This window comes from Lethenteron reissneri, chromosome 42, assembly GCF_015708825.2.
Source record: "Lethenteron reissneri isolate LAM-NWPU_2019-01 chromosome 42, ASM1570882v1, whole genome shotgun sequence".
NCBI lineage: Eukaryota > Metazoa > Chordata > Hyperoartia > Petromyzontiformes > Petromyzontidae > Lethenteron > Lethenteron reissneri.
Window position 1 is genome coordinate 9,631,046 of NC_083820.1, and position 25,654 is coordinate 9,656,699.

The 25,654-nt window shown below is 44.5% G+C and overlaps 1 protein-coding gene across 8 annotated transcripts in view; it reads left to right on the top strand.

Moving 5' to 3' along the window:
* LOC133352972 (focal adhesion kinase 1-like) overlaps positions 1-25,654 on the top strand; it is a 73,976-nt gene that overhangs the window by 5,694 nt on the left and 42,628 nt on the right. For 7 of the 8 annotated variants that reach the window (XM_061569012.1, XM_061569018.1, XM_061569014.1 and 4 more), the window contains exons 2-9: positions 11,195-11,423; positions 13,838-14,004; positions 15,020-15,107; positions 15,814-15,893; positions 16,715-16,777; positions 19,786-19,840; positions 20,589-20,729; positions 23,531-23,608. In XM_061569012.1, coding sequence (XP_061424996.1) covers positions 11,238-11,423; positions 13,838-14,004; positions 15,020-15,107; positions 15,814-15,893; positions 16,715-16,777; positions 19,786-19,840; positions 20,589-20,729; positions 23,531-23,608 — 858 coding nt within the window. In that variant the 5' untranslated portion in view covers positions 11,195-11,237. Of the gene's footprint in view, positions 1-10,699; positions 10,719-11,194; positions 11,424-13,837; positions 14,005-15,019; positions 15,108-15,813; positions 15,894-16,714; positions 16,778-19,785; positions 19,841-20,588; positions 20,730-23,530; positions 23,609-25,654 lie in introns of those variants that run through there. The other variant, XM_061569013.1, reaches the window with a different exon arrangement.

Below are 25,654 nucleotides of genomic sequence, written 5' to 3' on the forward strand. Positions count from 1 at the left end.
GTGATAATGGACCTCAGCTATGCAGCTCTGGAGAGTCAGGGTATTGCCTAACAGTACAGGGAGCATAAATTGTAAAAAAAAAAAACTACATTTATAGCATTCCCACATGCTAGTTCTCAGCATGATAAGACGCTTGGGAAAGTAAGACAAACTTCGAGGTCCTTTTAAAATAAGTTTAGTTTAATAACCTGGAGAATACAGTACTAAGGAGAGCCTTCTTTCAGAAAATGATTATGAATGTGCAGCTTTAAACGAGGAGAGATGTCTTCTGGGAGACTATCCTGAACTTGTGGTGGTGTCTTCAGTCCTCTGCTTGGGAATGTATTTCTACGGAGAACCGTATTCCGGAAGATGATTCTAAACCACCTCGATTATGACGTCTTCTGGAAGACTGTGTGTGCTTCGCATTATTGACCCACCCCCCGACATTTTTCTATAATATTGAAGGAGGGGGAAAAAGCGTTTTTTTATAATCTGGGAAATACTGTCATGGGATAAACTTTGCAACGTGAATCACTCACAAATTGTCCACAAGTGCTTAACTCGGCGGTCTTGCTTATGTAATCATTTTTTTCTCGAGGCCATCCAAATAGGGGGGGAGCAGGGCGCTTGCGAACTCGCCTCGCAGGAGCACGCCCGGGCCCCGACGCGGGGCTACTGTTGTAATTATTGAAGACGGAAGGGTGCAGCCCTCTCTCGCGTGCACGCCGCGTGAAGGAATGTCGGTGCGGTGAGTTGGTCCCCCCGGGAGGCTGATTCTGGGATTTGCGCGTTACCCCCGGCATGTCCCGGACAGGCCACTGCTCGGCCACTCGGCGTTGGAAGCATTTTCCCCAGGGTGCGAGACTGCAGCCGGAAATCCCAGTTTTGCCTTGACTATTTTATAAACTATGTTCACTTTTTACAAATTATTATTCTTACGGCGATGTCAGAGCGTGTTTTTATCCAATAGATGCATTTCCCAGAAAATGTTGCATTGCCAGAAAATTCATTGTTCGTCTTGTCATTTTATAGTTTAGTAAACCACTTTAGCAAAAACGAGCTTTTAGAATATTTCTGTAAAGTCACGCGTATCCTTCAAGTATTTTTATGCGCCACACAGAGAGACTAGAACACAATAGGCCCTTTCATGTTCGAATGTAGTTTTTTTTTAAATGCATAAATACTTTCGGGATTATTGTTTACCTTTGGCTTACTTTTTTATATGATTTCATATTGGGGCCAAGAAATCATGTTTAGTGAATTTTCAAAACCCGTTCACTGACATGATAATTTTCCACTGTACGTCAAATAATACCATGGTCATCTTTGATAGGTGTGTATGCTCATGTAGCCCATAATCGGTTTTTTGGGTTAGATTGTGTAATTATAGATGTATCAGTTAAACCCGCCACCACCCAACACATCCAATAAGTAAGGTTTGTCACAAATCTGGCTGTCCGCTATGATGATGCTAGCTGCAATTACTGGCGAAACGTCGTACTCAGATTGTAAATGTTGTGGATTTGCTTTCCAACACACCGGTGTGCTGTACTAGTAATGAATTGGCATGTTCTATTTACGTGACAAACATTACTAATTGGCCATGTCAGGTGGTGGCTTTGTTTAACGACACATTTATATTCACGCGATCTAACTCATAAAGCTATATGCATGATATTGGTCGCAAAAGGCTTCCGTGTTAAACTCATGTAGCCCACTCACCTTTTCTTATACGTTCCCTAACCTTGGATGGGCTCGCAGACATTCCATTACTGTAAGAATGCTTGAGATTTTTTTAGGAAAGCGTATTTGTCATCCACATCATAATCATGAGCTGCGCTTCAAATAAGATTTGATTGCGCTGTCTATCACACCCCTTAGTATGTTCCCTCCCTTTCCTTCCAGTCCGTCGGCCATCAATCCCTTGTAGTTGCAATGTGTTCTGCCCAAGGCCACTTACTTTGCCACAGCAGTCACTACGTCTCCTCCTGATTCGTGTTTTTCTTCGCTGATTCATATGGGCCTCTTTCTGGCTCTCGGTGTAATTCAAAGCATGCGCCTCTCCATTTTTCCTTTGTGTACGTTTTCAGATTTTGTTTAATTTTCTTTGCCAGTGACCGTGTTTTTGGCAAAGTTTGTCACAGCGGGTAGTCTTCACCGATTGAAAACCTTGTTCAGGCGCGTGGATATATCTTGGTTTTTCATGATCGAATTAAGTTTAACACAGACACTTAGTATCGTGTGAAAAGCTTATCCTGTAACGTATTCCCCTTGGTAATCAACATAAAGGGGCAGTGACTACAATAGTGTTACCGTTCTGTGTGCACAAGCTATTGATTGCTCATGTAACATTTAGGCTTGTCAGTGGTTTTGTGAGTAGAGCAGTTCCTGTGGTGACTGCACTATTGTACACGCACAAGATTATTCATGTCACGTTTTAGTGTCGCCACTGTGACCACATTAAGGTACAGTGCATTTAATGTGCGTGTGTGTGTGCGTGCACGTGTTGTAGGAAGTGGTTTTGTCGTGTTGGTCAGCGCACTGCCCTATGCATGTACGTTGTTGAATCTTTTTCGCACCGTACGTAGCCAACCGTGCTAATGGAAGGTGACGACTCGTGTTCGTTTCCCACTTGCAGCGAACGTAATGTTTATCTGCACAGATCATTGGCCTCCCCAAAGTCGACTCCGCCATAAATGAGTACCTGTTGTAAGTGTGTAAACATCAGCATTGGAGGGGGGGGGGGTATGAGATGAAGGCAACCAGGCGGCGTGGTGTTAGCCCAACCCGCCCGCGTTGTGTGCCCACCGACCTTCATAGGTGCTCGCCGATAGCACTTGTCCCCACAGTTGGTAAAAGGCTATACGGGCGACCTTTGTCTTTGTGCAGTATTTAAAGGGACATTTAAGTGGAACATGCATTGTTTCGACCGGAAACACCGTTTTAGGTTCGTAAAACCAAAAAGCAGGAGACACAACCTTTGCATTGACAGAAATGGAACCCGCGCGATCAATGTGGGTTATTTAATCCTTGGCGTCTCTAAATAGGGTAAGAGGGCTTTTATTTCAGAAGTTGATGTTAAAAAATCTATAACCTAAACAGTCGCGTGGAGACATTGCAGCATGCGAGAATCCTGGTGTGGCGCAGGGTGCTCTTAACGCGAAGTTGTTAATATTATAATTCGTTGTAGCCGCCGTGGTGTGTTGTGTCTGTCTAGCCGCATTGTTTGCAAGCTGTAGACGCTGTCGCCTTAAGCGATTTTTTTTGGGTGGTCACATTGTTGTTGTGTTTACAGCTGCACGTAATGCTTTCGCATCATGGAAGCCATTATATTCCTCAATTCAACTTGGTTTTGTAGTAACCAATGTGCTGCTGCTGCTGCTTTGGTGTGCTCATATCCTGATGTGCTTCTTGCGGTTTTTCTAAAATTCCGTTTGTAGTTACCTGATATTGCACCCAGAATATTTTAACGGCCGTGCAGCAGGAATATATTGGCTCCCCAGCAAGGATCATTCATCCCTTCTGTTATTCAATGAATTGTCATGATTTAGTTTCATGATTCCATGCTTATTTGTGACTACAGTGCATATAATAATATCAAACTCGAGAATCCATTATTATATATAACAAAAAAATGAATATGAATGGAAAATCGTAGAGTCCTGCGCGCATTATTCAATGCATGTTTTGTTCGTGAAAGAATTGATTCTTATTGATGTATCAGCCTTAGCCCACATCACTTTCACATCGCCGCCCTCACACACGAGATTACTGTCAGTCGTGGGGATGGTTACGGCAATGCGCTATGAACCCAATGACCTGAGTTCACTTCCTGCCCATGGATAACTTATGTGTGACGAGTGATATCTGAAACGGTGCAGGCCCCACACCCCCCTTCACATACCCATGCTGACTGGCATGGTGAAGTATAGTTAAATGACCCCTTGACCAACACGGCGTGGGGAGGCCTTCATGCAGCAGTGGATAGACGAAGGGATAGACATTATTATTATTGAGCTCTAGACTCGAGGTTGGTAACTTTTTTTTTAACCTTCATTAGCTAGAATGGAAATAATATAATAAAAATAAAACATAATAAAATAATTCTCACGACGTTTCGGCCACAACGCAAGCAGCCGTCCTCAGGCGGAGAACAGGTCTGTCGAGAAGACAGTCTGAATGACAGTCTTCTCGACAGACCTGTTCTCCACCTGAGGGACGGCTGCTTGCGTTGTGGCCGAAACGTCGTGAGAATTATTTTATTATGTTTTATTTTATTATATTATTATTTCCATTCTACGTGACTTTACCGAAAGAACCAAGAAGATGAATCCCTGAAGTCACGAAAGTTTTAAATCGAAACCTCATTAGCTATTTGAGGGTTAAGTTCTCAGGAGGAGAACAGTCGTGGAGATTGAGCAATGACATTGGCTCGTGCGCAGGTTCTGGGTGTTCTCTTGGATCGCTGGACAATGTGCGACGGTAGGGAGACTTGGGGGGCCTTTCATCCAGAGATGGATTGATGATCCTGGTTGATGATGATGAACCGCAAAGCACACTGAGCTTACTGCTGGACTGTCGCCATCTTGTCATTAACTCAACACCACGTGGGTGCACAAAATAATCCTGGCGGACCATGTACGTTTTTACAGCGTCACTGAATATTTGTACTGAGAATATAGGCTCTAGACATTTCGCATTTTTTTAATGCAGCAACAATGTGGAATATCTCATCATCACATGCAATGTGCAACGTCGCATATCCGACCTTCATATGTATGCCCTGACCAATCAACCACCCACACCCAGCGCAGAATTCGTTGTATGATGAAAATCTTTCGTACCGTACGTGGCCAACTGTGTCAATCACAGTGGTGCAACTCATTTTCTATAGATGTCCACATACCTGACCTTTGCACTTACCTGCCAATATCTCACTCCCCCCAACGATTCGAGTATGCGACGTTGTACTGTAACAAAACTATGGAGGGCCTTTTTTTACCAATCGCCCTGCATAGCAGCGTGGTATGTTGATGGTGCCGTAGTTGTAAAAAAAAATAGCAACCGGTCGTAACAATTGTGGAGGGGCCATCCTGCACCGTTTCACGTTGTGTAAACGATGAACCACAGTCGCATTGTTTCGTGGGCGTAAAACGGTTTTGGTGTTTCGATTTAAAGCTTTCGTGACTGCGGGAATTCCTATTCAAGGTTATTTCGGTAAAGTCACGTGGAAGGGAAATAATAAAATAATAAAAATAAAACATTCTTTTATTATGAAAATTGTAATTATAAAAAAAATTTACGTAAAATTTTGTATGTAATTTTTTAATTATTTTTTTATTTCCCTTCTATGTGACTTTACCGAAAGAACCAAGAAGAAGGGTTTTGATGTGGTTATGGAACAGTCGCCCATTGCCACAGTGCAGTTTTAATTATACTCCAGTTATTTTAAGGATGGCTAACATCACGATAATTAAAAGCTAAAGGTGCAGCCCTGAAATTTCATGCCCACGTCATTGCCGGCGTCAGGAGTTCCTCTAGTGGAAGCTCTGGCGGTATTTTGGTCTGCTCTTCCAAGATGGCCAGACGTCTTGGAAGACACGTGGGAGTACCCACGCTTTTACACCACCACCACACACGATAATTTATACTGCTGGATAGATATTTTTGGTTCTTTCGGTAAAGTCACGTAGAAGGGAAATAATAAAATAATGAAAATAAAACATTATAAAATTAAATTTTCACGGCGTTTCGGCCACAACGCAAGCAGCTGTCTTTCCGACAGCTCTGTTTCTTTACCTGAGGACGGCTGCTTGCGTTGTGGCCGAAACGTCGTGAGAATTTTATTTTATTATGTTTTTATTTATTTATTTTATTATTGCTCTTCTACATGACTTTACCGAAAGAACCAAGAATATGAATCCCTGCAGTCACGAAAGCTTTAAATCGAAACTGCTCATAGAGTTGGAGGGATTTCAGAAACTTGCCCCATTGTTTCAACTGCTGGTGCCCGGAGGTTGAATTGAACCAGCAATTTATTGATTGCAGGTTGAGAATGTGAAGCATTTAAACAACACAGCAGTCAGTATTCCTCACTGTAATAAACTCAATGAATGGACCACTTGAGGCGCTACCATTCGCCGCGATTTTGAATAAATAATCTATTCTCAAATGGAATAATGCCCCTGAATCGTGGCAATGCATCGAATCACCAATAGAAACATACTCCGTCTGTATTGTAATACTTTGTATTGTGCTCACACTGACTAATCTGCATCATGTATTAAGTATTGTAGATCTAGTCCATTCATAGTTGGGGTATATTGTTTTTCCTGCAACTATTACGATTACCACATTCTTGAGTGATGGTGTTCAAAGCACATTACTTTTGATGCCACATTTGACCGATTAGTATTCAATACTAATGCAGTTCCTAATCGATTTAGACACTACCGCTTCCCCAGTATTTGTCGTACACACAGCCAGTATAAGCATAGTTATCTTATGGAAACAGGTGTTTAATTCTTTGTCATGTTCAGCGATTTAATCGACCAGAACATCTCCTCGGCACAGCGGAGCGTAATGGGGGACGGTTGAATGGTTTGGCTGAGCTGGACAGATTGGTTGAGCGACCATGAGTCCAGGCTTATGGGCTTATGACATCCAGCTGTAGCGATATGAATTTGTGTAACACTTAAAAGTGAAATTTGTAATCGCGATAGTATTCCAGTTATATGCAAATACGAACTTGCTTTTCATGTTCGTAGTCTCAAACTCGGCAATATATATTTAATGTCCTGGTGTATTGCAGCATGTGTGATTTTTTTTAAATGAATGAAAAAAACCGGCGACACTACGTACATATAAAATCTTTCTGTAAAAGTAACATGTGTTTTATCGCGCTCTTTATTTAACCAGGAGATCAAATAAAGCCACCGAGAAACATGAAGCAACTGCCTCTTTCACGAGGGTAGCCTGGGTCACATCAAGTACAATTGAACACGATATCTTTTTTAAACATTAAAACAAATGTGCAGGCTAACAGATCTGTATTCTGCTCACTGCCCACTGCTGGATATGTAAATATCCCTCGATTCCCCAGTCTGAAGGCTGGCTGCGGCACGGCCTGGACAAGGACATGATGAAGAGAGATGCACGTGGCTTCGTGTCTGTCACTGCCACCGGCCGCCGAGATTAATGGACGGATTGGATGTACGATCACAGAGGAGACGAGCGGCCACAGCCATAATGCGCCAGCACGGCTGATTTGGCGATGTGGGGATAATAATGGCAGCGTAATCCAGCAAAGTACACGTCTGTGTGAGCATTGGGTTCAGGAGAACATTTTACGTATCACCGATGTGGAAGCGGCCTGCTCTCACCAGGTGTAATGTGCAGTGGAAGTTAAGCCTCATTGTACTTACATCCGAGTAATTCACTTGGCGTGTAACACATGGTGTACAGTATTGAGCTGTGTGCTACAACAACATTGCCTGTCATAAAGTCATTGACAAATTGGGCCCGACGCTCAGTTCTTTATTTATTTTCCAGAGAGTTATTTGCTGCTGACACCACATTCTCATTCAGCAAATCAAACTTTTACGTTCAGCATTTAATTGGCATTCAACAAAAATACACAGAAACCTTCGGTCTTCGGGGCTGTACCCCTACCCACAACTTACAATAATGCGGTTGGACGATATTTTTTTTCATCCTGTCACTGCGAGCATCTTGAGCCATAATCGATTACTGGAGGGGAACAACGCATTTGATCAGGCAGGCAATGTTGTGTTTCTAATTCAAATACCATACGCTCAGTCACTTTTGTCACTGCATTGTGCCGCATGCAGCGACAGAGTTGTCTGGGGTGTGTGTAACGTGTGGTGGTGACCAGATTCCCGCTCACGGCCAACACCAGTGACGATCATCTGAACCGGTCCTGGGCCTCCCCTTGGTCGACTCCGCCTCAAATGAGTACCCGGTGCTGTGTTTAAACATCACCACTCGGGAGACAAAGGCGACAGGGGCGTGGTGCTGGCCACCCAATCCCCCTCGTGTGCCCTCCCGGCCTTCATAGGTGCTCGCTCGGAGCACTTGCTCCTACAGTCCGTGCAGAGGCTGCAGGTTGCGGACCCCTGCTCCACGGGATGCCCTTGACCGAGCAGTGGCGTGAGCAAGCAATTGCAGGGCCGCACCTTTACCGTTCACCTGTCCGCCCTAATCTAAGTGATGCCCGTTGCAATTCGTCACAGCAGGCCGTTGTGCGTTCATTTGCGTGCATTGCAATCGATTGAAAGTAACATTTTCCACTGGGGTGTGGAGGGAGGGCTCGTTTCGAAATGCGGTGGACAAAATGAGGAGGAAATGCAAATGGCATCTCAGCATGGCACAGGTGCCCCGCGTGTGTCTGTGTCCATCCCCTTGTGTCTGTGTCCATCCCCGTGTGTCCGTGTGTCTGTCTGTGTGTCTGTGTCTATCCCGTGGACCCCCCTAATGGAGCATCTTCGTCGGTTGGAAACATTTAGGCTGGCCTGCCTACGATCCATCCTGAGTTTAACCAGGCTGGACTGTGTGAGGAGCTCACAAATCCTTGAAAGATCTGGGCAAAGTCCCATCGGTGAGCTCCTCCGGCAGGCAAGGCTGCGTTGGCTGGGTCATGTAGCCCGCATGCCCAGCCAACGCATGCCTAAACAGCTTTTGTTCGGCCGGATCGAGGGGGCTAAACGGGCGCGGCACGGGCTAGAGAAGAGATGGAGTGATGTGGTACAGGAGGACGTGGAGCTGAGTGGACTTGCCGATGACTGGTACTAGCGGTGTCTAGATCGGCCTCTGTGGAGTAGGCTCGTGAAGGACGCTACTTTGGCAGTTGGAGGCAGTCGCCCTCCAACAACAACGGAGGGCGGAGGAGCGACGCTCACATCAACGAGCAGAGCGCCGGGTGGCTAAAGCACAGCAAGTTGGTACAGTAGGGGGCACAGGTGGTGCATCAGCCAGTCATCTTGGTCATCTCGGTCAGTCGACCCGTGGCACCTGCTGGGTCTGCCCCTTGACCTCCTGCCAGCTGGCGTTCGACACTTCACGTGGCCTCAAGGTGCACGTGGCCTCAAGGTGCACTTGGCCTGGCACAAGCGTCGTGGTGACGTCACCGCCACTTAGTGGCGAATGGCGGTTGCTGTTGTTGTTGTGTCTATCCCCGTGTGTCTGTGTCTATCCCCGTGTGTCTGTGTCCGTGTGTGTGTGTCCATCCCCGTGTGTCCGTGTCCGGCCATCCCCGTGTGTTTGTGCTGGAGGGAGCACGCCGGGTTTTGCTTTCCGGCCCCGTGTTTGTGTTGGACGGGTTACGACCCCCCCACTCCCAACTACTGCCCCCTTCTTTTTTTTTACACCGCGGAATTGAAGTCCCGCTTTAAAACTTCCCATCTTTTAACGGCTCAATTTATTTCATTTTTTTTACGCCTCAGTTGAGCGCGCACAGTAGAGAGAAGTATGTGCCATTGTTTGGACCGCTGCCGTTGAATTCCCTTAAAATAGATTGCTAAAATAAAGATGTATATATGTGTTGTGCTGTCCTGCACACGTGGTCTCACGGTACAGTGCTATAAAATTGTATGCGAAGAAGCGTTGTTAACTGTTCGCGTAATGTTTTGTCGCAGTACAGTAGTGCCCGTTGTTTGCTGAGCACTTGCAACTATGCAAACAGGGCTTTCCTGTTTCTCTACCTGTCCCTGCAAGCGCCGTGTAACTGATTCCTCTGCACGCCTCATGGTCTGAGATGTAACAACAGCGATAGTCCCATTGCTGTGACTAGTGCATTGCATGGCGCAACACGTTAACATTTTTGATTGGATGTGAAAGTTTTTTTTTTATGAATGGAACCAGATGGAAGTGCATTATTCAACTGCTGTGTGTGTGTTGTTTGGGCATTAAATAGTTCTAGAATTAACGAGTACAGTGTAGACGAATGCGGACAGCTTGTAAAATATCCACCGTGTCATGCAAGCTTCTGATCATTATTCGATGTGGCCGTTGTGAAAATTGGCTATCTTTTGCTTGATAATGAGAAAGAATATCTCTGTTGTAGACATTGCTTTGTACTTGTAAAGTTGATAAAATGTACATATTTTTAACCGTGCCTTTCGTTCGTGGGTTTTGCAAGAAGAATGCGCGTAGGATTTGTGGACGAACAGCTGCTGTTTGGTTCACCATTCCTTGCACGCTCAAAATTCTAATCTTTGTGCGAAGCCGTTTACGCAACTGAAGTTCAACATTGTATTACATCCTTGCGGGGGAACCGTGAGCGCATGGCAGTTCATGCATTGCAGTCACAAACCACGGTCACCACAGTTTAATTCCTGGCCATGGATAACGCTGAGCAGCGTGGTGAAGTAAGGTCACCTCCCCCACTATGACTGAGATTAACATGAGATGACCTTCACCCAGCAGTGGAGTGATGAATCTGTGATTAATTATGATCATTGTGCATGATTATTTCTGGTGTCAGAAGTAATATTCCCACATATGTTATGATAACTGCCTCAGCCGGTTAAATGCCAATGTTTCAGGTTTATAGTAGCGTTCATCTGCTCGCATGCCATTTTTCAATAGAGACGATTTTGACCTGTACCGCCACCGCTTTTTAGACTGCTGCCTACCTAGGGACTCTGGCAACACACCGGACTGGCAATCCAGAGGTCACCGGATTGAATCAATCTTCTGGCGCAACAATCGAAAAAACGGTGCAAGTTTCCAAAATCCCACCCCCCCCCCCCCCCATGACTCAGCAGTGTAAATGGGTACAGCAGTCGATTGATAGAGACATCGTGTGTGGTAGGGTACAGTCTGGGTACACCCACCTCGTCAAATACGGTACATCTGGCCAGCGCGGAAGAGTGCTCCCTCAAGGTACCCTTTAGATCTCCCTTTAGTGGAGGCCCTATGTGCCATCAGTGGTGTGAAAAATTAATTACAGGGCTGCACTTGACCTTTTACCTTGTCCTTGTAAAAGTAAATTCTCTGAAATTAATTGGCGATCCTTTGGTTGGTTAACGCCGAAGTGTTCACAGCTGCCGCGTCGCATAGTGCCTGTGCAGCGTGTTCATCTCGAGCTTGACTTTCTCCATCGCGGCTTGAGATTGGAAGAGGTGGCGGCGGTCGCAGGTAACGTAATTTTTAAGAGGCGTGCGGGGGGCGCCGTGATGTTGTGTGCCTACAGATGAGCTCGGCCTCCTAGGAGGGGGGTGGCGGTGCTAGAGGAGATGGCAAAGGCGTACGTGGACGCGAGCCAGAGCGGGGCGCAGGCGGGGCCGTCGGGCCCTCGCTACAGCCTGCCCCGCTCTCCAACGCTGGCGGAGCGCCTGCTGAAGGTCTACAACTACTCGGACAGCGTGGATCCTGCCAGCAAGTTTAAGAACGTCCGCTACGGGGACTCGACGGATGTCAAGGTACCGATGGATTTCCACCAGGCTCCTTCACCGAGTCCGCTCATGGCTATGTGCGTCACTAATTGCTTTGGCTGGGTCACAGTCAAAAAGCCCTCATTGCAAACACTGTGGGTGGGAAAGTGCTGCGTAAAAGGAGCCTACTTGGGCATGCTAGCTTCACAGCTCTGGCATTTTTATTACTTTGCATCTAAGGGTTGAAAGCCTCCATGCATTCTATGTCTATCTGCCCGACTTTCTGTGTCTTTCTCTGAAACAGGAGGGCACACGATAATTATAGAATTGGAACAAAACATTTGTTTAAATTTGTGTTTCTGTTAAGGAATTAACCCAAAAGAAAGCCAGCCAAAACTGGGAGATGAAATCTAGAGCAAAAAAGACTACCATATAAGCAAGTACGAAAGCGCGTTATCCCTAACAGCTACTCGTCAGCTTACATCCTGATCATTAAAACACTACGTCCAAAGACAAATGCAAGTTGCAAAGCATTGCAGAATCCATGCAAATGCACGATTTTTCCCAAGTTGTCAAATTATTGACATGTTTATTTTCTACTGGCAGCAGATGAAATAATGTTCATTGAGAAGATTGCATATAATGCCCCATGTTTTTACAGTATGGTTTTATTTGGGCATAGCTTTATATGGATTTTTAAACAGCTTTCTCAATCTAAATTTTACTTGAATCAAAGAATATAATTATTTAAAGGGTACTTTACAATAATTTGGTACTTTATTCAGGGTTAGGCTATTCAGTAATTTTTCATGCATATTGGACACTGAGAATCCCATTTTCATCTTGAATATCAAAATCACATGGTTTTCACTCAGACTTGGGCAATGATCCTTCACCACGACATCACCTGTCCTGGTTTTTCCAGGATTGTCCTCTTTTTGTGGTCACTAATCCGGCAAAATCTATACGTCTTCCCTGGGGAAAACAAAGTCCCTATTTATGCCTCTTCCATAATAAGACACCACTCAAGACAATGCATTAACATATAGTTCTCCACTCGTCCGGTATCGTGAGATATTCCCGTGATACGTCCCATGTTTCCGTATAGCTCGCAGAGGTGGCAGCCGTAGTAGATACTCACGGAGGATAAGATATGCGCGTATGCGATATAAATCTCGCAGCCAGTGTTCCCGATAAACGATCGGCACGAGCGGGAATGTGCTTGTACGTCTTCGGCTTGCCGTGCATGCGGGAGTCATGCAGTTCATCATAGCCGATTGCAGGTGAGATGATTCAATGGCTGATTTTGAAGAATGTGACCCACCAAGCCACCACTTGCAGGCTGTATCACTCGAGTTGGAAATAAGTGCGACGTCACCCTGCCCAAGGCTTTCTTTCATCCTTAAAAAAATATATATAATAAATTGTTAAACCACATGTGAAAATGGAACATTTGTCTACTGTGGTATTAAGGGAAGAATGGCTTATCAATAACACATGGCAGCCGTTGCACGGCTTCAACCGAGAAATAATTCGTTCCGGTTGAACGCAGATGCGTTTAACTTTCTCTGACATGCGTTTGAGCTGTATGACTTAAAATTATAAGCTTTTTTTTGGTTTGCGATTAAGTAGCCAACGATAGAACTGACATCCGCTAGAACTTTTATATTTCACAACAAACACATGCGGGGAGGTGTGGTTTTGAGTCGTGCCCGCTTGCATGATGTGCGTCTCTTTAATTTTGGCTGATGCAAAGACCGCAACATAGGGCGGTCCATGATTATATTCAAATTCGCATCTGCGAGTAATCGTGTAAAAACATTTGTTTTCTTAAGGCTTCTACGTCAGTGTAAATTTATGTGTTTTTTTGGGGGGGACATGCGCTTTGGTCAGTCCCATCATTTCTTTGTTTTAATTTTTTATATATATAAAAAAAACATTTTGTATATTGTTCTACAATATTTTATATCTTTATGACTACATGAACAGCCCTTTGTCCATCCCCTGCGAGAAAAGTGGTGTTTTGACCGTGGTTTACCACACTGATTAAGGGCGGTTTGAGAAGTAGGGCATCGTACATGTGAGCTCACAGAAGTACAGTACAACCGTGGATTTTGGTCCTCTGCTCTCTGCTGCCCGCAAAATTATCCTTCAGCCTTTAACACATTATGCATGGTGGACGGTCGCCTAATCCAAGCACTATCCAGGCTCTGGTGGCATCTTCATAGCCCCTTTTAATCGAATTTCATCTGTATATTCTCAACCACATTCCCAACTCAGTTGAGTTTCTTCTCCCTTAACCTTCTTGAGGATATTAGTAACCCCTGCTAGGATTCTAACTTACAATATTTCAATTGCTTTCATTTATAAACACTTTCCGTGGCCACCTTACGGTGGGAGGAGGCTTGTTGAGAGAGAGGTGACGAGCAAGAATGTTTCTCACGACGTGTTTTTGTTTGCAGAACATTATCCACTCGATGGTGGCGTCGATCAGCGTGCAGTTTGAGGCGCACTACGGCATGCGCCTGGTGCACACCGAGTCGGAGGAGATCCACTGGCTGCACCCCGACCACGCCGTGTCGTACGTGCGCGAGAAGTACGAGGCGGCCCACCCGCCCGAGGAATGGAGGTAACGCTCGCGGCACTGCTGGGCCCCGCTAGGCTGGCCATGCCAGACAGGCCCCTCCAGACCCCGCAAGGCCCCGCTGGGCCCAACTAGGCCCCTTGTTTGTGAGCGAGTGACGTTGTGATTCGAAGACGAAACCAATGGCATTTTGCAAAGTTTACCGGGGTGGATATTTTAACTGTTTAGCACAATAGTAACACTGACCTGACTTCAGAATCTGACTTCAGCCTTCTGATGAATTTGAATGACTGCGTTAGAGTTTTTTTTTATGTTGTCGAGTCAACGTGTGTTTTTATTGTTGCTGCAGATACTTTGCCCGTGTTTGTTGGGGATTGTGCGTGTAGGCTAGCAGTCGGTGACTTTTTAATGTTAAACTAAACTATTTTTTACTTTACCAGGTAAGGCCCACTGAGCTATGAAGCTCTTTTTCAGAAGCGCAATCTGGCCACAAATGATAGCTCAACGAAGTGGCTTATCACGTGGAAATTTATAGCAGCCAAATACTCGAATTATCGCCACACAAACCCTGCCGGTGTGTTGCCCACGTGTTATGGCTGAAAACTTTCCACCACATGTTGGCAACCCTGGCTGGCTGGCTAGCTAATGAGCTCTTTGCAGTTTTAATTTAAGGTTGTTATGCTGGAAGCCGATGAGTTGTTCAACAAACGCACGCAGGTTGTGCATTGCACATCTCCATGTGCGTTTTCCTTCCTCTAAGCCGAAAGCGCCTTCATTGCATGGAGTCGACTGCTCGGAGTTTCATTTCTTCGCGGACTTCTCTCCTGCCCTGCCTCTTGCCTCGTCGCGGCCGCCGTTCTCATATCTCGTTCCACCACATCATTTCGCTCTGCACGGCGGTGAACGACAAGTGTCGGGCAGCGCTTAACGATGCGTGGAACAGCCCCAAAAAACACGTCGGGGAGCCGTGCATTGCAGCACGACTACGACAAACCCGACGCATGAGCACATGGGTCATGTTGCCCACACCTGAAGTGTTTGTTCATCGTGCGGTGTGTAGGTATGAATTAAGAGTGAGATACTACCCCAAGCGTTACGTGGACCTCTTCAGCAAAGACAAGCCCACATTCGCCTACCTTTACCACCAGGTAGGATACGCTGCTCAAGTACTTGGTTTCAATGTGTAAGGTGGGGTCAGCGGTGGTGCTGTGGTCCCTGCGCACCTGCGCGAATTAACCTAGCGACCTGTATGTATGTATGTTGAACGTCTTTCCTACCATACGTAGCCAACCTTGCTAATTGGAGACGCGGGGGAAGGACAACAAACTAAACACAAAAAACAGCTGTAAAGAAAATAGTTTTCAATCTTGATTTAAAAGTGCCTAGCTTCAGTGGCTTCCTAATATCGGAAGGAAGAGCGTTCCAGACGGCCATAGCACATTCGAATGCGTGCGATGCAGTGACCATCTTTGTTCGATGGCTAGCCAAAAGTCGCTGCGAGGACGACCGGAGTTCACGTGGTAGTTTATGTTCCTTGACAAGATTCCCGGCCCTGGCTTCCCCCGCTCCCTTCACAAACCTGCACTGGCCGGTTGCGGTGAACTTTGGTCAAATAATTCCCGTGACTAATACGATGTGGGCAAGCCTTCATCCAACAGGGGATTAACAAAGGGCTTTCATTTATTAATATCGGCACAGAGTTTGTGATTGGGTGCCATCTCGGCTATCGTTTAGCGATGAGTGCTGTGTGATAATCCTGTGTCTTTTTCCATCACAATATACCTGTGCCTACACAGCGCGTGGTAATGTAATCATTAGCGCCGTCATCTCATAATGATCACTTTCACTTCCCAGGTGCGTAGCGACTACATGCAAGACTTTGCGGAACATGCGGATCATGACACAGCAGTGCAGTTGGGCTGCTTAGAGATCCGGTAAATAACTGTTGTACACACACACTTCCAAAATAGATGCGAGACCTTGCCATACTTTACAAGCTGCTGTAAATTCTCCACCGATATGGATAGTGGTATTGAATATCGAAATTATACAATTTGCATTCCGTGCAGTCTTAAAACGAACCACATGACTCATGCACTTAGCAGACCGCTAACAAGATGCTTTTGTGATGCACCATTGGGGAATTCGGCTTTTAACAGGAAAGAGACGCGTATAATTAAGTTTTGTGTCTTTTAATAAAATTGTGTTGGGTGGTACTAAATGGTAGCGTGTGCACATGCTTACTGCTGTTTTAATATTTTTACTTGTTATACATCTGCAGAGAGAACTGAAATATATACTTTGAACACTAAAGCTCCAATTTTGTTTGCTTACTATTATTACAAAGAATGTTGCACGTGGATGTAATCACACAGGAATTGTAATCCAGAGGAAACCAGTTCGCTCGATTCGAACTCCCAGCTTGACGGTTGAAACAACGGGGGAATTTCTTAAATCCCACCACCTCCATCCATCCGGCAATATGAATGAGTGCATCACAGTGAGTCTATTGACAGGTCACGTGTGATGGGGGGTAAAGTGTGGGTACTGCCACCTCCTTTCAAACGTGTCTGGTCAGCGTGGCAGAGGAGGCCACAACCTCCACAGGAGGGGCTCTCTCCAGAACGCCCTCTCCCGTGTAGGCCCTCCTGCCAGCGGTGGCATGAGCCAGCAATTGCAGGACTGCGCCTTTGCTACAATTACGCAATGAAATATTTCAAGTAACACGAAGCGTGACTTGTCCTTTTGCCAACAGGAGATACTACAGGGAGATGCCACAGATGGCACTGGATAAGAAATCAAACTTTGAGTTGCTCGAGTGAGTAATTTTTTTTCCCCATGAATTTTTTTGGCTGATGTATTAAGTGGTACATTTTCACCTACTGATTTACACTTGCCATTTTGAAGGGGGGGGGATGGGTAAAACTGCATGTTGATCGCTCGCCTGGAGTATTACTCTACAAGTTTAAGGGCACGCGAACGACCGAGCTAATTTTATTGCTTAAACAGAGCAACATCACACTTGTAAATTCACATTTTCAGGTTTATTTTGTTTAACCAGCTGAGAATTCAAGAGACCAGGTGATAGTCGAATTGGCGAGAGTGACCTGGGGCATTAGTCTGCCAGTAGGGGGCGATGATTGCTGCGTATAATCACAGTTGAGTAATTTGCTTGTAATTTTTTGCATTTGAACCACTTGAATTTATTTCGCATCGTAAATAGCTAACCGTACTAAACGCAAGTCATCACTTGAGGCTGACTCGACCTAGGGGAGGCCCAGGACCGGTTCAGATAATCATCACTGGCGTTGACCGTGAGCGGGAATCGAACTCTGATCACCGGGTTTGTAGCGCGGTGCGCTAACCACTGCACAACCACTCTCCACACTACGCCAACACAACGGCCTACTGTTGCCGATTGTTGTCGGGGGAATATTGAACGTCCACTGTGAGTGAAGCAGACGGTGTTATTATGGTTATAAATCAGGCTTTCACAGGATTAACCAAGGCGGCTGCTGGATTCGAACCGTGAACTTCTGCAACATGCGGCGACCGCACTACAGCTGGGCCGCATCACCGGCCCAAAGGCATAGTCTGTGGTGTTTTAATTTAGGGAATGGAACTTAAATTTCGATTTAAAGCTTTCGTTACTGCAGCGATTCATCTTCTTGGTTCTTTCGGTAAAGTCACGTAGAAGGAAAATAATAAATAATAAAAATAAACAATAGAATAAAATTCTCACGACGTTTTGGCCATAACGCAAGCAGCCGTCCTCAGGCTGAAGAACAGGGCTGTCGGAAAGACAGCGTCCGAATTCATTCATTCGGACGCTGAAAGAACCAAGAAGAGGAATGGATCTTTTTATTGTAATTGCCCGGTTTTTTTATCCCCATCAAAAGTTTTTTTTTATCCCCATCAAAAGTTTTTTTTTATCCCCATCCAAGTTTTTATAAAATATCATTAGCGTGATGTATAACCAATCTTGTTCCAAAGGGTGATGAACAGTTGGACTTTTAAAGAGTGAATAGCATTACTGTGGAACTTTTTCATTCAAACTGTACTGTGTGGCACAGAGTGAGTCATAATTGTGGCTTTGTCAATGTGTGTCTATAGGCATTCCGGTTCGTAGATAGATTCTCGTGCTTAATTGCAAGGGAGAAGTATAATTAATTTATTCTCTCTTCAACCTTTGTGACACGGGCACTGCAGCAAACGCACGCCGACTAATATTACTTCACGTGCATATTTTTTATTTTAACCCCTGCATGTTATGAATTATTACGTGAAATAAAACACAGTGACTTGTACATTGTGCACTGTGGGGGTGCAATGAAGTGGCGATTCATCGACTGACGACCGTTCTCCAAGCTCACGATGAGAAAATTAACGTGTTTTGATTCATATATGTGTCCCGTATGTAAAGTTTTCACGTGATCTTTATAGCTGCTAAATCAACAGTTCTCAACCAGTGGGATGGTGGGAAAGCCTTTCAGTGTGGGGGACTGGGGGAGGGGGTTTAGCGAGTTTAAGGGTGCAGTCTGCAGCATGGATACTGTGTAGGAGAACTAAAGAATGAATGTGGGCTTCATCAGCTCCACATTGCAGTAACAAAATACACGAATACAAACAATGATACAAATGCCTTGCGACAGCGATGACTAGAAATGTGGGCATGTAATCTCGGTGCATTGTGACCTTGAGGGGGGGTGTCATCGGGACAAGCGGTCTCGATTATGGGGGCCGTCATACAACAAGGTTGAGAATCACTGCACTAAATACCCAATACTTTCACCACAATCACAATAAAATATAATGATCCTTCAGAATCAGAATCTTTATTTCAACTGGAGGAATCCAGTGATCCTTCAATCAGCTGTCAATCCTGAATCACGACAATCGAATTGTGTGCTCCCTCCTTAGTCTCGACAAGCAGCCATCTTCTCTCCAAGCGACGGGATGGGTTCTTTTAGCACTGGTTTTTGTATCTTGTCAAGTATTTGGGGCGCACTCGTTGATGAAATCTGACCAGTTTTCACGTCGAGTAAGTCCATCTTAGCAACAAAGCTTTATACAGCAGACAGCCGTAATGGATCAGTGATTTCAACCTTGGTTGTAATGCATCAAAGATTGAACAAGTTCATTGTTTAATTATTAACTTGCTAAGAGATAAATTTAGTTCTCTATAAATTAAACTGCTATGGAGAGCTTTTACAGGTGGGACAAAGTGCAGCTCCCTTTGTTTTATGGACTGGGTAGGTCTGCTGAGCACACTCACCACTCGTCTCTTGTACAATTGACAGCAGTTTTCAAACATTTTTCGGGCATTTTCAGTTTAACACGAAGGCTTTCGTGAACAATATTGTACTGCATATTTTCAGGTTAACATAATCGCAATTTACATGATAACATTACCCTGCCTCCCTCTGATAGGCTCGCAGTGATGTCATCACCTTTACTCTATTTAAGACTGGAAACAGAAATACCTCTTCACAATTCTGGAAATTTGCCTGACGAAGCCAATTGTAATCACCAGTAAAACGAACTATAATTGTAAAAGTTGTGGGTTTACTCTCCAACACACCGGTGTGCTGAACTAGTAACTAATTGGCACGTTTTGTTTACGTGACAAGCCTTCCTAATTGGCTGTGACGGGTGGCAGTGTGTTAACGACACATTTATATTTACGCGATCTAACAAAACACGTTATGCCTCCGAAATTATATTTGTCATGCCAATGGTATTTGTGCTGTTGATAGTTTCACAACTGACTTCCCATGTGGCTGCCCTCTTTTCTCGCTGTCTCTGCTGCGTGTCGCCACACCTCAGGAGGGACGTGGGTTTGCGGAGGTTTTTTCCCAAGCAGATCCTCGACACGTGCAAGGTGACCACTGTTCTGCTTCACGAATCGGCGGAACGTTCTGTTTAAAAAAGAAAAATGCGTTGCGTCACGTTTGGGCACGAGGGTGTGTTTATAATATAAAAAAGTAAAGGCAAAGGTGCAGACCTGTGATTGCGTGCTCACTTCATCTATAGCAAAAGGGCTTCCACTAGAGGGAGCTCTCCTAAAGGATATTTTGGCCTACACTTCCACGCTGGCCAGACGTGGGAGGACCCACAGTTTATCCCACCACATGCCACCTTCAGATCGACTCGATGTGGGGAACCCATTCATAATGCTGGGTGGATAGGCTTGGATGGATTTATCAGCACATGTTTATATATTACACATTGCGTCTTATATTTATGGGCTTGCATGCTGAAATCTTAGTTTTAGTTGTATGTTTCTCTCGTAAAGACGGCGATTATATGTCTATTTATAAACTGTATTCTGAAATAGGGTCAGACAAATTGATTTGCTGTCCTGGCTGTGTGCAAGCGCCTTGCAGTAGGGTTGTAATGCACTTAAAAATCTCAGATGAATCGGTGATCCATCTGTTTATACAATTATGAATGACACACTTTCGAGTGGTATTTATTTCGTTGTTAAGGTTTCCATATTGCCTCCCGTCATCATTCACGTTCTGTAATTATAAATTGTGAATCCTGAAAGGACCAGATGTTGCTTTTGCTGCCACAGCTGTACGTTTTTTGTCTGTGCTGATTTCCTGGCTGTGTGTCTGTCTGTTCAGGCCAAGAACCTGCGGAGGATGATCCATCAGTCTTTCCGGCAGTATGCCAGCTTCTCGGAAGAGCAGTGCATGCTGAAGTTCTTTGAGATCTTTTCCTCCATATACCGCTTCGATCAAGAAAACTACAAGTGTGGTCTTGGGGTGAGGCCTGTCTCTCAACCGTACACCTCACTTTGAACGTTTTTTTTTTTTCTGGTCGAAAACAAAGCTCTAGTGATGCAATGCGATATGTCGTTGATACAGGACTTGGTTCGTACTTGTGTTATGTGTCATCAAGTAATCGATGATGATGATAAAGAACTGCTTGTGGATTTATTCAGCATCTAAATGCAACAGCATCTTAAAAGGCTGTACAGAAACAGTGGGTGTTTTTTTTTTTATAGAGAGAAGCTGTCAATCATTGGCAGAGGGGAAAAAAATAAAGATCTTCAGTTTGGATATGAACTGGGCCAGGGAGACGAAGGCACAGATGGCTCGGGGAAAGCAGTTGTAGAGACGACCTTGGGGTTGTAGAGGCGAATGAATGACCTCCCACTTCTTGAAGGTTGACTGGGCCCTTTGACAGAAAGCCTCTGTTGCCAGACTAGAGAGTGTGCATGGAGGGGTTTTAGAGTGAGAGGAGAGGTGAAAGGTAGACATGGGTGAGGATCTTGAAGACAGTGAGTGCGCGATCTTGAAATGGATATGGCTTTGGATTGGGAGCCAGTGGAAGTGATTGGCGTTTTGGGGTGATGTGGTCACGTTTGAGGATGCAGTTTGGTAGTTAGGCAGTGGAAATTTGGGGTCATCTGGAGTTTGTAGATGAGGGACTTTGGGGAGGGAGTAGAAGTAGTTGTGGTTATCGAATCGGAATATGATAAGGGGACAGATATGAGTCTCAGAAGCAGTTTGGGTAAGTGAGGCAGCCTGCAATTTTCCCCTTTGTCGCCTTTTTCCATGTGGAGAAGATAATTATTATCAAACGAATTTTCTCATTAATACTAATGAGAAATTACAGATCGAAGCCTCCCGAAAATAAATGGCGTAGCTTTTCTTTGTATGTCAGTCGTGGAGAATTAGTCTAAAATAGTACCTTTTATCTTGACCTTATTGAATCACCTTATTCAATATTCAATTGCCCTTTTACATTCTCTTTTGGAACACTGCATTCGCTCTCAAATGCCCATCAACATGCACATAATAGATCACAGCTTCTCATCTGCTGCTCTCATTTTTGGAATAATGTAGAATTCACTCTGCATACTTGTGATTCTCTGCCAGTGGCTAATACCCACCAAAACATATTTGTCTCCTAATCCCTTATGGCACATCCATATATTACCCTGTCATGCCTGTGAATTGTTCAGAGATGCCATTGCGTTTGGCAAGATACGAAGCCCGCGTTATTTGCAGAGATTTGCACTATTACAGACGGGTTCAAAGCGCTGCCTCGTTTGCACTGAATGTCGCCGTCAAACACAACGCGACATGGGAATTTAACCGAGGCGGACTTAAGTCGGATCGTGTTCTGCTGCGCGTAATGGTGTTGGCTCGTTGGAGACATTGCTGCTGGTGCAGATAATTAATATTCTAGCGTGCAGCGGTGTGTTTGTGCGTAGGACGTACAGCTGCACTGCAGTCTGTGTTACCCTTCCTTTGGCATTGCTGTTTCCCGCAATGGCCTCTTCCGGCGAGTGTTAACTCTCAAGTAAACAGGGCAGGCTGCGCCATGGGGCCTTGCTCATGAGCTCTCTAAAGATGCACTATAGAACACAGCGCTTTGGAGTGACGGCGTTAAATGAGGAACGCGGCGCGGTGATGTTATAGCCGTAGGATAACAGTGGGCCTCAATTGCGGCGTTGCCTAATTGTTAATGGTTAAACTATTTTTATTTAAACGTTACACATACACGCCATATTGGTCGTAAACATTTTCTGGTGAAAATTACATGTTTTTTTTTATCTTATTCTTGTGCTTAATGATTATTTATTGCACAATTTGATAGTCCTCTAAGAATTTACAGCCAACGTGGCCACAGTTGAATAATTTAGTCGTGCTGATTAAATATTTAGGACATACATATGGGCCATTTTATCATATAAAACTTTTAAAAACCATTATATATGCACGAGTGGTCACGCTCTGAAATATGACACTTGCTATTACCCCAGCTCTGAACGGAGAGACTAATGGCCACATTTGGCTCCATTAAAATTCTGATTTAATGCATTTTAAATTCTCTCTGAATGGCCGTGATTGAGCATGTAATTTTATTGTATTTATAATTTTGCAAATACGCCTATTTATAGTTTTTTTTCTGCCTCGTATGTCTAGTTATAAATAAGTGTGTTGGCTTTGACCTGTAACTTCAATCACAAACTATTTAATGTGGCTATTATGATATTCCTTAGCCAACTAAACTTCAATAATTACTTGAACAACCAACGTAGACTCCAAATGAGGATTTTTACATATATTTTATGTTTATGATCAAGTCTATAATCAAACCCATTGCTAATGCTCTGTGTGACATTGTTAAAATTCTCCACTTTTGCCTTTTTCAGTAACACACTAATTGTTCTAGATTGTCAATCGTTCCAAATATGTTTCCCTGCGGTGTGAATATTTCAAACTTAAATAGCTGGTGTATGTGCGCGGAGTGGGTCATGATGCAGTTGTGCCGTGGTTAGCAGGCTGCGCTACGAACCCGGTGACTCAAAATCGTTACCCGCTCACGGCCAACACCAGTGACGGTTATTTAAACCGGTCCTGGCCCTCCCCTTGGTCGACTCAGCCTCAAACGAGTACCTGGTGCGGTGTGTATAAACATCGCCATGGCGTGCATGGTGCTGGCCACCCACCCCATCGGGTGCCGTGCCGGCCTTTATAGGTGCTCGCTGACAGCACTTGCCCCGAAAGTATGTTGAAGCTATACGGGGGATCTTTGTCTTTGTTTTTGGCAGAGTGGATGGAGCATCTCTGTGGAGCTGGCTATTGGCCCTGAAGATGGAATCAGCTACCTGACTGATAAGGGCTCCTCGGTGAGTCTTGCTTCCAGGATACATCCAACGATCCCTTGCTGTCTGTCTGTCTGCCTGCCTGCCTCATGTGTTTTGTCTTTGTCTCTATCTGCCAGTCTCCTTGACTGCCTGTCTGCATGTCTGACTATCTGTCTTTTGCCTACTTGCCCATCTCACTGTCTGCAATGTCTGCCTCTGTACGTTTGCCTCTGTCTCATTTCATCTATATCTGGCTGTCGGTGTATCGGTCTGTACGTGCTGGTTTGTTTGTACACCTCGCTCGGGATTTTATTCAGGCTTGTCCATTTGTTATGTTTGTCGCATTTCATCTGTCGGCTGAGATGCAACTTGACTGTGCAGTTTGACCTTTTCTGAGACTAACGGTCACATTTTTTTGCATAGCAGACCAAATATATTCCATCATCTGTGAGCAAATAAAATACAATTTCCTTACAAAATTTCAGAGAACCTATTTAATTAGTCCCATTCTACACGTTGCATTGTTTTTAGTTTGTCAAAAATATTGAATAAACTTGTAAAGATGGCATTTTAAATGAAGGGTTAGGCTTCCCATTTCCTTTTAGCAAAAATTTTTTCACGGCAGAGCCAAACAAAGAATGTCCGCAATGTGGCAGTTTGCTGGCGCAAGGCTGTGAGTTGAGATGTGAGTAATTCCTCAGTGACTTGTCAAGGTTATGCCTCTCGCTTTCCCTGGGGCTTGCCTTGGGAAAGAGCAGGAATCAACAGATGACAAGCGGATGTGCCCCTCTTTGAAAGAGCAGTGTCGGAGAATGATGCTATACATTAGGGATGAGTGTCAGATTAAACAAAATCTGGTATTGGAGTTTTTTTTGCATTTTATGCCCAATTTCAGAGTTCACTTCTTTTCTACTTATTTAACAATTTATCTAGAATTATAGTTGCTGAGCACAGGCCCGAAAACTATTTAAATGTATTTAATTTTAATAACTTTACCTGCTTATGGCTTAATTTGGATAATTTCAATGATTTTAATTATTAATCATTGCATTTTTAAGGTAAATTTCTATCGGTAAAACAAGTTTTTTGTTACGTTAAAATATTGTTAGAAAAATTGATGCCACATCGCAGGAAAATAATGTCAGGTGGTATAACTTTTGGCAGGAAAAGCACAGAAGTGATGCCACTGGCATTAAAGCCACTTCCTGTGCCTTTAGAGTTTCAGATCAATCCAAAACAAAATAAATTCAGATTGTCCAACATTTGGTATCTCGGCTCCACTTCGGATTTCTCCGATTCATCTGAAAATCGTGACCACATCCCTTCAATACATATATAGCAGAGCTTTGAGTATTATTCCCTTCTCTGTGGGCATCCCAGTTCAACCCAACATTCCAAAAATCATGAATGCTGTTGAGCCAACATGCCACTGCAAGTTGCCATCCTGCCGTTAGTCTGAACCACTGACCGCCCACCCCTTCCAGCAATGTTAGACCGATGACTTGGGGAAGCTTCATCTAACAGTGGATAGATCATGGCTGAGAGATGATGGTGCCCCCCTGAGTTTTGAGGCTCAATGGGGGCTTTTGTGGGTAAACAGTGAGCATTATTAAATGTGTAAAAAGTGTGCCATATTAGTCACACTTGTAAGTGCTCAGCAGTCGATTGCAGTGTAGCTGAACTTTTTGCCAAAGAATTTACGCAGCTGTGTATTTAATTGAGTTTTTACAAACACTTTAATTAAACAGCAGGCAGTTTATTCATTGTCACGTGAGAGCCCATTGAGGCAATATGCCTCTGTGGTTAGGGACGATCTGAAGAAAGCGTGCACTTTTTAATCTTGCGATCTGAAATAAATAAAATCGCGAGCAATAGATCTCGCATGGAGTTAAGTGAACTTGACAGCTATATAGCGGAGGGGCCTCTTATTTATATCGGTAGCCAAGTTTGGCATTATGAACCTCGAAGGGCTTACTAGGTAAACAATTCAACTTGAGTGAGAAAGCATGAAATTTATGGCTGTGGTACACAATTACGCCCGCCTTGTGAAGTACGTCCCTTGGGGGGGGGCGGGGCGGGGGGTGGGGG